This window comes from Mugil cephalus, chromosome 4 (assembly GCF_022458985.1).
Source record: "Mugil cephalus isolate CIBA_MC_2020 chromosome 4, CIBA_Mcephalus_1.1, whole genome shotgun sequence".
In the NCBI taxonomy this organism is placed as follows: Eukaryota; Metazoa; Chordata; class Actinopteri; order Mugiliformes; family Mugilidae; genus Mugil; species Mugil cephalus.
Genome location: NC_061773.1, coordinates 1,216,901 through 1,232,938, shown reverse-complemented (window position 1 = coordinate 1,232,938; position 16,038 = coordinate 1,216,901). Strand labels below are relative to the sequence as shown.

Genomic DNA, 16,038 nt, shown 5'->3' with positions numbered 1-16,038 from the left:
AAGGCTACTCGCTTGATTATGCAAGGATCATACACAATCACGCAGTCTTGCAAAATAGACTCATATTTGATGACCTGGTGTGGCCTTTTCTAGAAAAGTTTCTTTCAGCTGTTGGGACACTTTTAAGAGTTAGCAATTCTTTACTTTCAATATTACAGCAACAGCACTTTCTTTTGCACTAATGAGATGGTCTGCAGGCACGGGTACTCAAAAAGTATCTATTCAGATTAATGTTTTGGGGCATGTAAACGTATCATTTCAATCAGTGTCCATGTACACTGATCAGCCACAACATTAAAACCACTGAGAGGGGAAGTAAATATCATTGACCGTCTTGTGACAGTTCAGTGTTCTGCTGGGAAATTTTTGGACCTGATATGCATTCATGTGGATGTTACTTAGACATGTAGACAAAAATGGGTTACGAACAACTCAAAAAACATGAAGAACAGCACAAGGAGTTGACCTGGCCTCCAAATTCTCTAGACCTAATTAAGTATCCGGATGATCACCTTCAACACATCCAGAGCCCCCACTAGCATGTCAACATGCTACAATTGATTAGCACTAAGCACAAAGTAGAATAGTTAGCCACTATTGTTGTAGATGAACTGTGCTCAAAACAACAATAACTGTGTCAAAAAACAAACCAAAAAGTGTTGCCTTGTAATTTTAAATAAGGTCTGGCTCTCTTGATTCTACTTCAAAAGAAAACTAAAACTACAGGAACAAAACGTTGAGAGATCAAGCAACTTGTTTGAAGGTATAGCCTTCTCATTATACAACTTGTTTCTTCACCCGCTGCTGCTGCCCGTCGTACCCTCTGCAAAGCCACCATGTAAAAATGAAACACTGAAACATGAAGGGACTTCACACCTCCTGGAATAAGAACAAGAAGATAGATCTTTAATTAAAGGTGAGAGGTAATACTATTCTGGATGAAAAGGTTCTTGCTGAATCTGGTGCAGATGAGAGGTTTGGGAGGGTTCGGCAGGGTTGTATCTCAATGGTGTCCAACCTCCCTCCCTCCACCTCCGGGTCCCATGCTTCCCTCCTCGCAGATTCCAGTGTTAAGTTAATTGGACAGGGAGAGAGGGCTGAGGAGGGAAGCATTCAGCCCCATTAGCAATCCCCCAGTGGAAGGCTGAGCCGAGAGGATCACAGACTCACAAATAGGAGGATTAAAATAATCAATAGGTTTCACTCTCTCTCCTTCAGCACAGATGGATGAATCGTACACACACACACAAACACACACACACACACACTACACAGACATGCTCATGAGCAAATACAAGCACACAGAGAGTCCAAGGAATACTAGTTCAAGGAGCAATGCTCTTCTCAGTGCGGTCTCTGGACTTTCACAAATTAGTCCGGGTCTTGTAAGATTCACACACTTGTTCAGACACACACCCACAGACCTGTTAATGAAGGTTAATTTCAGCCTCTGACAAAATGAGGGCTGGTAAAAAAGGCCAGAGGCATGATAACACTCTGACATATCTATATTTTTTACTCAGTTATTTCTCCATTTTCAACTCTGCTACATTTTAGCTTTAATATAGACTATATGTTGCAGAGTTGAAGTCATCGTTTTTGGGGCTTATTCACACACTGTCAGTTCCATAGTCTGTAAATTTAATTAATACATTTTTTTTTAATACAGTGTGTCTGAAAACATTAATCCAACAAAATTATTCCAACTTTATGGGCAATAGTGTTTAACTTATTTAAAACAGAAATTAAATGACGTCTGGATGTCAACATCAAAGTATTTAACATCACAGAAGGCAACGTCTTTAATTTAACTTTAACTTTCGATTCTGACCTTTTCATGCTCCTGTACATACCAAATAATTATTACACAGTTTATTTTCTTGTGAGTGTTCTGTGGGAACAGTAAAATGTATGCGTGCTTATGAGTGCCTTAATAATCAGGTTTAATTACTATAAGTGATTCACTATGCAATATATGGGACATAATCACTGGAACAGAATACACTGAACATGTACTGCGTGCAGAAGGGGAAAAACACTGAAGGCCGAATGATATGATTGTATTGAGAACAACATGTACTTAAAGGTCACAATGTATTCTCTGAAGATGTCTCGCGGGGGGAGCAGGACGCGCCGGACCACAATCTAACAGAGAAAGTGTGTCAAAGAGGAGAAGTAGATGAGCCAATCAGGTGTTTACTGTAGTAATAGAAAAGAACTGCTCCCGTGAAGGCAACTCAGATCCAGACTCATATCGTTGTATGTACTGTGGTCTCCACACTCTGCAGACTGTGAATAAATACTCGTACTGGACGTCATTCTCTCGTCTCTTTATTCCTCACATCAACGGACCCGGAGAGGAGAGGAAAGCAGGGCTAAAATTCCTCCTCAACAGTTCGTAGAGGCCTGAGTAAAAAAAAAGAAAAACATTCAATAAAATGATCACAAATTAGACACTTTACATTAAACAATTAAATGTACATTAGATGACAGCCTCTGCCATTTGTATTAAACAAAGTCCCTCATGATGGCCAGTCTTGACTGGTCATTATGACTTTTGCCCCTTACACGTTCCCTGTGTTTTTTCAGCAAAAGAGAGGGAAATTTGTTTAATTTGCCCAGAAATTATAGCCTCAGACCAAAGATTAAAGCTTAGTAAGGTCATCGGTCCTGCTGTCACAAACTGACTCTCCTGAATCCATCAGTGTCCAATAAACAGCAATACTGCATAAATTGTTAAATCAAGTTGGAAGGAAGTTGAGTAGACAATGCATACAATGACGCGACAATTAAAAATTATATTATTTTTTTCGTTCAAACCTGCTGACAAATTTACAGACAAGTGCTTTGTTTTTGTCATTTTATATTATGCCTCCTGATGTAGCCTTTTTTTTAAGGCGTTGATATAATCAGCCTCTAAATACCTTGGAGAGGATATATAAATAAAAAAAGCAACTAGCATGCAAAATAGACACTGTAAGCACTTTGTTTGGACCTGTTGATTATGAAAATAGTTTACCCTCTCTGTAAAGACAGAAACGGGGTTGAACAGTGGTTAAATCAAATAATGTTAAATAGTTCAGAATTAAACTAGTCTTACTGTTATTTATCATTAATTTTATCATTATAACGTTAGCACGCTAGCCACAATAACTTAGTACTAAGTCCCGGTTATATAAGTTATTATGGCTAGCCTACAATTTGCACAATTTCTGAGTATTTTCAAACTTTTAACAGCGATGGAAGAACACGGGGACTGAGGAGAAGGTAAACACAGCTCCGTGACTGATGAGGTGATTGGGCTACAAAGCATTTTACAGGCTCATTTAAGATATTTAAGTAAGTAGACGTTGTGATATTTAAGTGAGGGAATTTTTACACATTGACAGACGTTGGCAATAACATTTATAGGCCCGTTTAGGGTTACAATATGCGATTTATTTCAACATAGAATCTTCCCTCCGATGTATCTTACATGGCGCCCATGATTTAAGTTGGCCAGACTCTCTCTAATATACGGCTCTAACATTAACTACACCACTCTGACCCCTTCTGTACAGTCCTAGTTACTACAGTCCCTGCGCTGAGCAGCAGTTGCGCGTTGTGGCCGCTGGGGGGCAGGCGACGTCGACTAGTTGTCTGCAGGCAAAGATGGCGGTGCGGAAGAAAGACGGCGGCCCGAATGTAAAATATTTCGAAGCGTCTGATACCGTTTCACAGTTTGATAATGTCCGCGTCTGGCTGGGAAAGAATTACAAAAAGGTACCGAGCGCATGCTTTCTAATCATGCACAGCGAGCTTCAAAATTTGACCCTGAAATGTGAGCACTTACCTATTGGGCAGAGGCAGTGACAAAGAGAGGAGGGAGGGTGCTGCTCAGCGTCCAGCTGTTTGATTCACTCGAGCTGGGATACAAAAGGATGCTGAGCCGACAGCTGCGCCAGATGCAGACGCTAATGGCAGTGTCCCTGTACGTTATCGTAGCTACACCGACCCAAAAGCAGTCCGCAGTTTGACCAGAGAGGATGTATTTTCGTGACTCTAGGTGTAGTGACTCTAGTCGGCCAGCCAGCTAAGCTAGCTAGTTAGCTCCTCTGCTAACGATGAGGCAGCTCAGATCCAGATGTTGGCTCAGTGGCTCAGCGCCGCGCTCACTGAAGCTGTGGAGCTACGGCCGCTTTTAAATGATACTGAGCAGTCAACTACTATTTATGTAGGAAAGTTTGTTGTATGAAATATATAATTTTAATGTATAAACACATTTATAAAAATGAATACCACACCAATTAAAACGATGAAGCAGGCGATATTTATAAATCCACCCTACCCTCTCTTCTAATTTTTCTGTATGTATCACGCTCTGTGTGTAATAAAACTTAATGTGAACTGAAACTCACGATCTTTAACACAACTCAGACATGGTAACTAGCTAACGTCTCTCTGTGTTGTCCTCTCAGTACATCCAGGCTGAGCCCCCCACCAACAAGTCTCTCTCCAGTCTGGTGGTTCAATTGCTGCAGTTCCAGGAAGAGGTGTTCGGTCGGCACGTCAGCAACCCTCCACTCACCAAGCTGCCAGTACATCCCCTCTTTTATCTCTCTCTGTCTCATTCACTAACGTACACACACACACACACATACACACACACACACATACACCATTTTAACGCCACAAACGTACACCTGAACAACTGCTTTGCTTGTTTTACACCTGCAGATGAAATGTTTCCTGGACTTCAAGTCAGGAGGGGCTCTGTGCCACATCCTGGCTGCTGCCTACAAGTTCAAGAGTGACCAAGGATGGTAAGACTTTCTTTCTAGCTGACTTTCTAGGACAGGGGTGTCAAACTCATTTTAGTTCAGGGGCCACATGCAGCCCAATTTGGTCTCAAATGGGATGGATCAGTACATTATAATGCAGTATATAGTATGACTCCAAATGTTTTCCTTTGTTTTAGTTCAAAGAATAGTTCAGAGGTACATTTGAAAATGTTCACATTTAGTGAGTTATATTTTTACAACACATTTTATGAACAATCCAGAGTTTCATTTAAAATATAAAGTGCAATTTTATTGCCATCTAACTTTTAGTTCTGGATGTTATGTTCTGTCCGCTACTCCTACTAAAACAGTGAACAAATTAAGAATATCAGTTACTTTTGTAGCACTGTTATTTTACAGGGGGGCAGGTAACCTGCCTCAAAACTATTCTGAGTAATCATTCGTAGCATAGGAAGTGAATGGATGATAGTTCTACTAAAGTATTACATTTTAATTAGAATGTATGACTCTTTCTAGGATGCAGACATATCTGGTTAGCTTCACATACATCTTTCATGCCCATGAGAACTCAGCCTCCCATACATTCATAAAACCACTATAGCCCCTAGTTCCCTGCTGGTTACCAGGAAATACATCTCCACAAAGGTACTTCTAGAAGCACACATAACTTTTATATTTGAACATCACTAACTGGCTAATCAAACAGATTGACACCTGCCCATACCACTTTTAGTTCAAGATTATTATGCATTTAGGAGCCATGTTGAGTATAGAACATCACATATACTGAATTAACCTTCCCAAATACCTGGAAATACTCTGGAAATTCATGCAGGCCAGATTAGATCCTCTGGTGGGACGGTTTTGACCCGTGGGCCATATGTTTGACACCCCAGTTCTAGGATTTTTGGATGGAGTGTTGATAATCACATAGCTATATACACCGATCAGCCACAACATTAAAGTCACTGAGGGTTGAAACAAATACCATTGAACCATCTTGTGACATTTCAGTGTTCTACTGGGAAACTTTTGGACCTGGCATTTATGTGGATGTTACTTAGACATGTGGCACCCACCTAGACCAGACCAGACACCCCCACCTCATAGCAATGACACTCCCTGATGTCAGCAGCCATCCCCAGCAGGATGCAGCCTGACACAGACACACACACAAAAACGCTTTAGAACAAATCAAAAAACATGAAGAACAGCACAAGATGTGACCTGGCCTCCAAATTCACTAGATCTCAAACTGATCAAGTATCTGTGGGATGATCCACAGAGGCCCCTCCCCTCAATCCATGGGATCCAAAGGCAGGTGGTCATAATGTTATGCCTGATCGTGTGTAAATAAAGAATCTAAAGTCACGGTGTTCAGATGTATTTTGGCTATGTAGCCGTTTCATGTGTAACTCCAGTCTAATTTCCTGGTAGGCGCAGGTTTGACTTCCAGAATCCTTCGAGGATGGACCGAAATGTGGAGATGTTCATGACCATTGAGAAGTCCTTAGTGCAGGTCTGTTTATTTCAGAGCTTTTATCTATTTTTGTTAATTATGTTCATAGATTCTATTATTCTAAAAAATAGCTTCTTTTAAGGGAGGAACTGCAGAAGTTGTTTGTGTTGGAATTTTCTGCTGCAGGCTCCATATCTAAATGGCCGAAAAGAAAACACTGTGTGTGTCTCCTCTGGTTACATCATATTTGTGAAGTGTCTGAAAATCTGGCAGCTTGAGCTTTACAGATTGAAATAATTAAAGGAAGTGAGTCATGGGACCACCAGTAATCCTCCTTAATCAGTCCTGCAATTTTACAAGATCACCCAAATCTCTTCTGAGTTCTCATCTTGTCCTCTAGAGGGTCACGGAGAGGCTGGAGCTCTTTTGAGTTCTTAATGGAGAACACTGAAAATAAACTGTATATATTAATACACACATTTCTGGAATATTTTAATTAATGCATGCAAATGTATTACTTTAATTAATTTTTACATTTCTTGCAGAACAACTGCTTGACTAGACCTGTCATCTACCTGAGTCCTGACATTGAGCCTAAACTGTTAGGGAAACTGAAAGACATCATCAAAAGACATCAGGTGTGTATATTTGTTTTTTAGTCAAACAAAACATTAATGATAGAAATGTCACTCCAGACTCTCTTAGTTACATTTCAAGTATTTTCTTTAATTTAAGTGTCATTTGTATCATTTGTATGATCTGCCACAGGGCTCAGTGACTGAGGACAAGGCCTCCAGCTCCCATGTTGTTGTGCCTATTCCTACCAGTCTGGAGGAAGGTGAGTTCTTGCCTCATCCATCACAGTATATGTCATGAATTCTGTTGCACGAGCCAGATCTCTGCTAATACCAAGCAATGTTTTTTGGTTCAGAGGAGTGGGTGCGTCCTGTGATGAAGCGAGACAAGCAAGTGCTCCTCCACTGGGGATATTTTCCTGACAGGTGTGTCCTCAGACATGAACTCCACTCAGCCACCGACTTGTGCCTTGTGTCATTTGGTTTCTCTAAATGAAGCATTGCTGTGGCTCCTGCTGCATTTTTACAAGCCCAATCATGTAATTTCTTTCCCTTTGCCTTGACCTTTCACCTCTCTCCTCTCACTGTTTAGTTATGACACCTGGATCCCAGCCAGTGAAATTGAGGCAGCAGTGGAGGATCCTCCCAGCCCCGAAAAGCCCAGGAAGGTATTTGTTGTTGGTTATTGTTATGCTTCTAACTCTTTATTCTCCATTTTTTATTTATTCATTTATTTATTTTTTACACGTTTTTAAAACTTGTTTGAGTATGCCTGTTCTACACATGCTCCTTAAGGTCAGTTAAACATATTCCACGTCGTTCAACTACATCTTCTTCATACAGTTTCTTGTCCCTGTTTATTCTAGCCCTTGAATGAGAGATACCACCTTTTATGTGTTTACTGTGAGTGTTGCATCAGATGAAAAGTGATTTGGAAACCCTAATTCTGACTAAAACATAAAATCAGTCTTAATAAATGAGTCTGTAAGTTAATTTCACATTTCCCACATGTTTCGTGGGACTGTGTATACAGAGCTGGTAGCTCACTTTTTGGACATTGTTACTCCTTTTGTATATTCTCTCTCTGTTCTGGCACTTGGCTGAAGCATAAATTCAAAGCAGTGTCAGTGTTTCTTGTTGTATATTCAGAGCGTTGCTCACTCAAGGCATTTGCTGCCCTCTGGGACATCATAGAAAGAACAGTCAGTCATTCAGATATTTGAAGCTGTGCTCACACACTAATCAGTGATATGGTTGTCATTCTGTGCTGACTCCACTACAAGAAATACTCGTACATACAGTTGCATTGCTTTTAATATCATTAACAACATCTATCAAACCAAAACTAAAACAATTACATTTCTCTAACCTGTTTGTCATGCTTAAATGAAAGCATTATCTTTTCTTTAACAGGTTCATGCAAAGTGGATTTTAGACCTGGACCAGTATAATGAGTGGATGAACGAGGAGGACTACGAGGTGGGAGAGGGCTGCCCAAAAAGGAAAAGGATTTCAGCCAAGACCCTGACAGATGAGGTGACCACGCCTGATGAGCGGAGGGACAAGAAACCCGGCAGTGCCAAGAAGAGGAAGCGTTCGCCATCGCCGTCTCCCACCCCTCCACCTCAAGAGAGCAAGAAGAAGAACACCAAGAAAGGGTGATGCCGTACTAAGCAAATATAAACACTGTTTGTTTGGAGGGTCGAAAAAAACGGTTAAACTCAGAGGCAATGTCTTTATATATACATATATGTGCATGTGTGTGTGTGCTCTGACAGGCCAACGACCCCGTACACCAAGTCTAAACGGGGCCAGAGGGAGGAGGAACAGGAGGATCTGTCCAAGGATTTGGATGAAGCGTCACCTATTCCTGCGACTGAAGAGGGAAACCCAGCAAAGACAAGTACGCTGCAAAATCATAAAATAAACAGGTCATTGTGTTATTTGCAGTGCAGACTCATGTTATACCAAAGCTCATTTTCTGTCTGCTTGCAGATAACACAAAGAAGGACTCTGATTCAACCCCAGTCAAAGGGGGGACAGATATGGGTGAGTTCTCCAGCTACATAACCACTTGTGACTACTGCCAACGGCATCCATTTATTACTGGTGTGCATTCACTTACCCTCCCCCTTTGTGTGATTTGAACAGATGAGCAGGAGGATGAATCCATGGAAACGACAGGAAAAGTAATGCTTTTTTTGTTGTTGTTGTTTTAAGAAGTGCTCAAAGACATGACAGAATGATTCGGTGTGTGAGCTTGACTGTGTGTGTGTTTGTGTGTGTTAAAATAGGAGGAGGAAGCAGGTTCTCCGAGTGTGAAGGGAGAACCAGTGAAGGGCTCAGACCTGCACGAGGACAACGTGACAGAGCAAACCCACCACATCATCATACCGAGCTACGCCGCCTGGTTCGACTACAACAGGCAAGAATAAAGCTAATTTAGCCCTTTTGGCAGCAGCCTGATTGTCACTGTATTTATTAAATTCAAAATACCATCAAATACCATGTCCATAAGGCTCAGAACCTGTTAGTGGATGACTGGTGATTTTTGGGGAGCCTCATACATACTTTAAACTGTTTTCCCTCCAGCGTTCACGCCATTGAGCGCAGAGCCCTGCCAGAGTTTTTCAATGGGAAGAACAAATCCAAAACTCCAGAGATGTGAGTATTGGATCAGCACAGAGATGATTTAGATGATTTTATATCTGTCAGATTTTCTAAAAAGAAACCACACATTCTACAATAAGTGTTGTAATCTCAGCTTTCTATGCACCTGTTTTTCTTCCAGTTATTTGGCATACAGGAACTTCATGATCGACACCTACCGACTGAACCCTCAGGAGTACCTGACCTCCACTGCCTGCCGTAGGAACCTGGCGGGGGATGTGTGCGCTATCATGAGGTGGGGGGAGGACAAATCCCAATATTTCCCATCAGTATAAAACTTATTTGAGTGAGCAAAACTCAGTGTGCTACTTCTCCCGCAGAGTCCACGCCTTTCTGGAGCAGTGGGGTCTTATCAATTACCAGGTGGACTCTGAGAGCCGGCCTACACCCATGGGTCCCCCACCCACCTCTCACTTCCATGTCTTGGCTGACACCCCATCCAGCCTGGTGCCCCTGCAGCCCAAGACGTCTCAGGTACATAAACATTCACACGCAAACACTCACATAGAAGCACAGATTGTAGGTTATTTCACATTTGTTCCTTTGTCACTGCAGACCCCTGCTACGCAGCAGATGATACCGTTCCCAGATAAAGTGAAGGACAAGCCGGCAGACCTGCAAAACTTTGGGCTGCGGACTGACATGTACACCAAGAAGACTGGCTCTGTAAAGGTGAAGACCAAGAGGGTGGATGACAGTGTGTTTTTTTTGCAGCAACTCATAATGACTTAATATAAATGACTATATTAACAAAGTGGTGGTGACGATTTTGTGTGCAGAGCAAAAGTGCAGCAAGCTCTATGAGGGAGTGGACAGAGCAAGAGACACTACTACTACTTGAGGTACAGTTAACCTTTAAAACCATCACAAACTAACCATATTAATACCACACAAGGAAGTAACAACACAAGCTAAACGTAGCTCTCACTTTCCCTTAGGGTTTGGAGATGTACAAAGATGACTGGAATAAGGTGTCTGAACATGTGGGCAGCCGTACACAGGATGAGTGCATCCTGCACTTCTTGCGGTTGCCCATTGAAGACCCATACTTAGAGGACACCTCCTCAACCCTGGGCCCATTGGCCTACCAGCCGATACCTTTCAGCCAAGCAGGAAACCCTGTCATGAGCACCGTGGCCTTCCTCGCCTCCGTCGTTGACCCGCGCGTGGCCTCAGCCGCTGCCAAATCTGCACTCGGTGAGACGTAATCTATTGTGAAACTATCATTTACAGCCAACTGTTTCAGATTGATGTCTAGTCTGTAAGTGTGTTGCGAAGCAAATAGTAAGTAAATAAATTCAGAGAGTGTTAATCAAAACTTAAGTTTGTTCCTATGAAAAAGGTTTTATTTACAGAAATAAAATTAACTAGCCGTCTAAATATTGCTGCAGCAACTTAGTACATTCACTAGTTCATATGTTTTTGAGCAATTAACCTCTTTGTGCTCGACATAAATGACAATTCTTTATCTCACTCTCTCAGAGGAATTTTCTCGTATGAAGGAGGAGGTTCCAGCAGCGCTTGTTGAGGCCCATGTGCGGCGGGTGGAGGAAGCAGCAAGGGTCAGCGGTCGACAGGACCCTTTGTATGGGCTGGAGGGTAGTGGCATCGCAGGCACTGGCCTAGAGGAAGGAGAAAGGCCAGGTAGGATAAACACATACGAAGAATGTACATAATTAAAAGAGATAAGTGTAAGATAAAAGGTTTTGACTTGTCTTCTCTATAGAGGAAAGCAGTGATGAAAGTAAGAGTGACAGCCAATCAAATGAGGAGAAGAGAGAAGCCAAGGTATGATACATCTTCACCATTATAATAAAATACATATTTATTGTATTCTATGAGGCTTATTGTGCTGTGGTTCATTTTCTCACACAGGACAGCAAAGATGGAGCAATTGAGGAAGAGGAGAAGCAGGCAGAGAATGGGAAGAAGGAAGAAGAAAGAGGAAGGGAAGCTGAGGGAGAGAGGGAGGCGGACAAAACGGAGTCTGAGATGGGTACGAAAGGTTTTGTTTTAGAGAACTCAGACATATACTTCCGGGTAAGGGTGGAAACAAAAAAAACCTCTTTTCTTCTCATAGGCGATGGTGAGAAGGAGAAGGATGGAAAAGAGGGAACAGAGGAGGGACAAAGAGAAGGGGACAGTGAGGGAGAAAGGAAGGCAAAGGTGGAACGTGATGTCGGAGAGGGGAACCTGGCAACTGCTGCTGCCTCTGCTCTAGCAGCTGCTGCTGTCAAAGCCAAGGTAAAAATAATTATTCTGAGGTGTTTCCTTGGTGTCATAATGGTTTAATCTAAGATTTTGCTTCTCATTTCTTAACAGCATCTTGCTGCAGTGGAAGAGAGAAAGATCAAATCTCTGGTGGCTCTCCTGGTGGAGACTCAGATGAAGAAGCTTGAGATCAAACTGCGGCACTTTGAAGAACTGGAAACCATCATGGACAGAGAGCGGGAGGCTGTGAGTGAAGGCAGCAAACAGAGTAATTATAGTAAAGGTGGTGTGCAGAGTTGAAATCATTTGACATTTCTTTTTGTTGTCTGTGTGTGCAGTTGGAATACCAGCGTCAGCAGCTTCTGGCTGACCGTCAGTCCTTCCACATGGAGCAGCTGAAATACGCTGAAATGAGGGCTCGCCAGCAGCACTTCCAGCAGATTCAGCACCAGCAGCACAGCCAGACTGGGGGCCCTCACACCAACCAGGCGACGCCAGGGCCCCAGCCCCAAGGCTTGGCTGCAACTCAGCAAGCCCCCACCACACCAGCGCCTCAGCCAGCCCCAAGCCCCGCACCACAAGCTTCTTCAGCCCCAGCTCCAGAGTCCCAAACACCTACAGGTGCTCACACCTCCCCCCCTTGCCCGCCAGGCCAGGCCCTGCCTCCTCACTCCAGCTCGAGCACTACACCTGTACTCCACGGTGAGTTGGGGAAATGACAACAACTGTGTTGTTAAGTACTGGCAGTTCATCTTTTTTTTCTATTTATTTAGAACTATTACTAGTGGTTACCAGACTAAACGTTACATTTCTTGACAGCAAACTTAAGATAACATCACAAATCACTTGACTTGAATGAGTCTTATAATGTATTCAGAGGTTTCACTGAAAGATACAAAAGTTGTCTTATTTGTCAAAATATTTTAGCTCTGAAAATGTACAACCAATGTCACAATATCAATATCGTTGTATATGGATTTCAGAAGTGAATGAACAAACTCAGTGAAACTTGGAAAAAAAAAGCTGTAGGTAAGCAGATCACAGAACAGTTAAATGCACCTTACAATCATCAGTGTTCTTATGAAGAGACATGTGCTGACATGCTATTGGACAGTGATTCAAGTATGTCTCAGTATATAAACTGACAGTCTTAGGCATTATCTGGGTAACTCAGCAGCCTTTTAGGCTTATTGTCTCTAACCAGGCATCATTCTCAGCTCTGTGGTATGCCACAGGGTTCTGCTCTGGGTCCCCTCTCCTTTGCCTTGTTTCTTTCCTTTCCCTTTTTTCCACACAGTGGCTTTTAAATGTATTCTTACAAATAAACTTTCAAATAATCTAAACTGTAAAATATTTTACAGCTATATTCTGACAGATTTCACCCACCTAGACAACTGTAATTAACCATTTTCTCGATTTAGCAAATAATCTCTGAATTGTTTACTGGTGATCCAAAAAGCAACTACTAATCAAATTCATGGTTGTTCTGGTGTAATGTAAGGAAATAATAGTTATATGGTAACGTGGAACCTGTGAATTGTTGACATTTTTTCCTCTCGTTTTGCTCTTCACAGAGCCTAGCGCCCCTATTCCCGGAGAGACGCTCCATGCCTCAGCTCCAGTACCTCCCCCACAATGAGAGAAAAACAAATAGCTTGAAAATCTGAACGACTCTGACCACTTTGAGTCCTGCCTGTATCATATAAAAATGAAGAAGTCATCAACCGAAGGAAGAGAACACATTTTGATTTTTTTTCCCAACAAGTCAGCTGATGTGAAAAAAACAAAACATACAGCCACATCTAAATCAGTCCGCCTCTACATTGACTAACTGTTGAAAAAGAAGTCCTTTTCAGAAAATGGATTTTTTTATCCTGTTTGGTCGACTAGAGAGCAACATCTCACTTCATAGTTTTAATCATTACCACCAGAGATCTGGTAAACTTAGACGGTCTTACCAACATGCTGGCACTCAAGGAGAAGAAGAGAAAAGACTCATCTTGTGTTTTCAGTGTTTTGGAAATTGTTGCATTTATTTTCCTGCAACAGTTTGTTACAGCTTGTGAAGGGTCTTCATGAGCTCTCCAGAAGTCCCTCCCCATCCCCCGTCCCCACCGTACTATAGGTACTAATTCAATTATATGTAAGGAGGAAAAAAAAGCACTTTTAATGTTTCCCTAGGTCTTATTGAAAGACTTGAAGCATCCATGAAATTGAACTTCAGCACTTACATCTTCCTTTTGTTGTCTTAAATACTTTTGCTATGATTCGGAAATGTTCCGTTTTATTTCTTACTTGTGTTAACATGGACATATGGTCACTCCAAAGAGTTTGGCCTGAAGGTTACATGTTTAAAACCAATGAAAATCTTTAATGAATGAAAACAATTTGAATCCATTAGCCAGTTTGAAATTACAGTGACTTAGTTCGCATGCAGTTTGAGAAGATGTACTGTAAACTGGATTTGTCTGTTACAAACGCACCCTTTTGTTACCCAATAATAATAATAGGGGGAACGGTTTAAAAAGTACTGACAGCTTGAGGTCCTGAAAAGACCTCCTTTTAAATATCTGATTGTTATATTTCCAACACATTTCAATAGCACTTAGAAGAAAACATGTCAGTGTTGAGCTTTTTTTTTGGATGAGCTCAAAGCATCCAAGCTGTAGTTCTGTGAGGAATGTAGTTATGTTCGAAAAAAGGAAAGTCTGGGAATAATACTGTAAGTCTATCAACGACCACATATGTGTTTTTTCTCCGAATCTATCTGTGTTAATTGCTAAACCAAAATGTTTTTTTATAATCATGTTTATCTCACATTTATTCCGTGAGTTTTATTATGGTTGCCTGGGAACTGAAGAGGATTTTTGACATTTCAAAATAAAGCTGGAGGAAACCTTAATGCTGTCAAAGATGAAGGGAGCACCTTAAACAGCTGACAACGGAGAATTGTGTCCTTAATATCTGCAACAATATCCTCACTTTTTATCCTATCGATTTTTATATTTTTTACTGTCCATTTTTTCCATCTTCTTTCTTTGGCTATGTCGACATTGTAACAGTGTATTATTATTACCTTTGTAGCCTATATTTACCCTCTCCACCGAAGTGTGTGATTTGGACAGGTCTGCTGGATCTGCCCGAGGTGTGACTGTGAGCATGTGTCTATGTGAACGCATGCCATTTTGACCCGTAAACCATATTACCAATCAGTTTTATTTTCAGTGCCATCTGTCGTGTGTTTGGAGTGTGAAGAATTTCAACTGAAAAAAGATTAAAAAAATCATGACCACATCGACATATAATACAGTCAGGTGGTGAAAATTTAGTGTACCGTCAAGCCAGTATTGCTGTCCTCACCGCAGCTGTGAGCATACATGGACTTCTTCTTTTATCCGTGTTATTATTACATTGTGTGGATTTTGTGATATGAAATAAGTGTCCGTTCCGGTTTCTGTATGTTTTTCACTATGCTGAAGGTAGCAGCAATCGATTATTATCCAGTAGAAATCATTTTCCTCACTGCATCATCGCATTAGTGCTGACAGTTACTCTGGCAGTTTGTATTAATAATAATAAAAAATGATAATAATAAAAAATGTCAAAACAGAACAGGTTTTAATTACAAAAATGTTGGAGGGGGAATAAAGATGTGAAGAGGAGTCATTGTGTGGAGTACTGTACATTTTACAAGTTATTTGTTGGTAAATGTTTACATGGAGTTGCTCTTTATTAAACTGTATTTCCTGGAGAGACCATAGTTCAAACACCAACACTCAGGTATAAGAAATAACACCAACAATGGAAATGTGATGCAGAGCTCCAGGCCCAGTAGTTGGCCCCTGAGGGCTCAAACTACAGCGGGGACAGTGTGCTCAGCTTTCCAAAACTGCACTCAATTCTGTTATACGCCAATCAGGCATAACATTATTATCACTGAGAGGAGAAGTAAATAACATAGTGACATTCCTTGATGGCAGCAGCCATCCCCAACAGGATGCGGCCTGACACAAACACAATGGTTTAGGAACAACTCAAACAACATGAACACATTACATCTCAAACTGATCAAGTATCTGTGGGATGATCCACAGAGGCCCCTCCCCTCAACCAAGGATCCAAGGACCCAAAGGCCCCCACTAACAACATTCTGTTACTAGACACCACAGAAGACCCATGTCTATTCTCTGATGAGTCACAACTGTTTTGGAGGCACAAGGAAGACCTACACAATATTAGGAAGGTGGTCATAATGTTATACCTGATCGGTGTATTTCACATTTGCGTAGTCTGGGATAATTATGACTCGTAACAATAATAACAATTAAAATATCATCTATAT

General features: G+C 41.5%; 1 protein-coding gene across 3 annotated transcripts; it reads left to right on the top strand.

Moving 5' to 3' along the window:
* Nucleotides 1-3,631: 3,631 nt before the first annotated feature.
* Nucleotides 3,632-15,358, top strand: smarcc2 (SWI/SNF related, matrix associated, actin dependent regulator of chromatin, subfamily c, member 2). 3 transcript variants are annotated; one of them, XM_047583065.1, is made up of 26 exons: nt 3,632-3,762; nt 4,458-4,577; nt 4,717-4,802; nt 6,225-6,300; nt 6,786-6,878; nt 7,009-7,078; nt 7,172-7,241; nt 7,408-7,483; nt 8,229-8,473; nt 8,594-8,718; nt 8,811-8,864; nt 8,967-9,004; nt 9,110-9,240; nt 9,408-9,479; nt 9,607-9,720; nt 9,806-9,959; nt 10,041-10,157; nt 10,265-10,327; nt 10,424-10,682; nt 10,968-11,129; nt 11,212-11,273; nt 11,361-11,481; nt 11,566-11,729; nt 11,808-11,942; nt 12,035-12,398; nt 13,271-15,358. In XM_047583065.1, the coding sequence occupies exons 1-26, from the start codon at nt 3,652-3,654 to the stop codon at nt 13,333-13,335; spliced, it is 3,147 nt and encodes a 1,048-aa protein (XP_047439021.1). In that variant the 5' UTR covers nt 3,632-3,651; the 3' UTR covers nt 13,336-15,358. The 3 variants fall into 3 exon arrangements, with proteins under 3 accessions (XP_047439021.1, XP_047439020.1, XP_047439019.1); XM_047583064.1 differs by having other exon boundaries at nt 6,219-6,300; XM_047583063.1 differs by having other exon boundaries at nt 6,219-6,300; nt 9,806-10,157.
* The last annotated feature ends 680 nt before the right edge of the window (nt 15,359-16,038 follow it).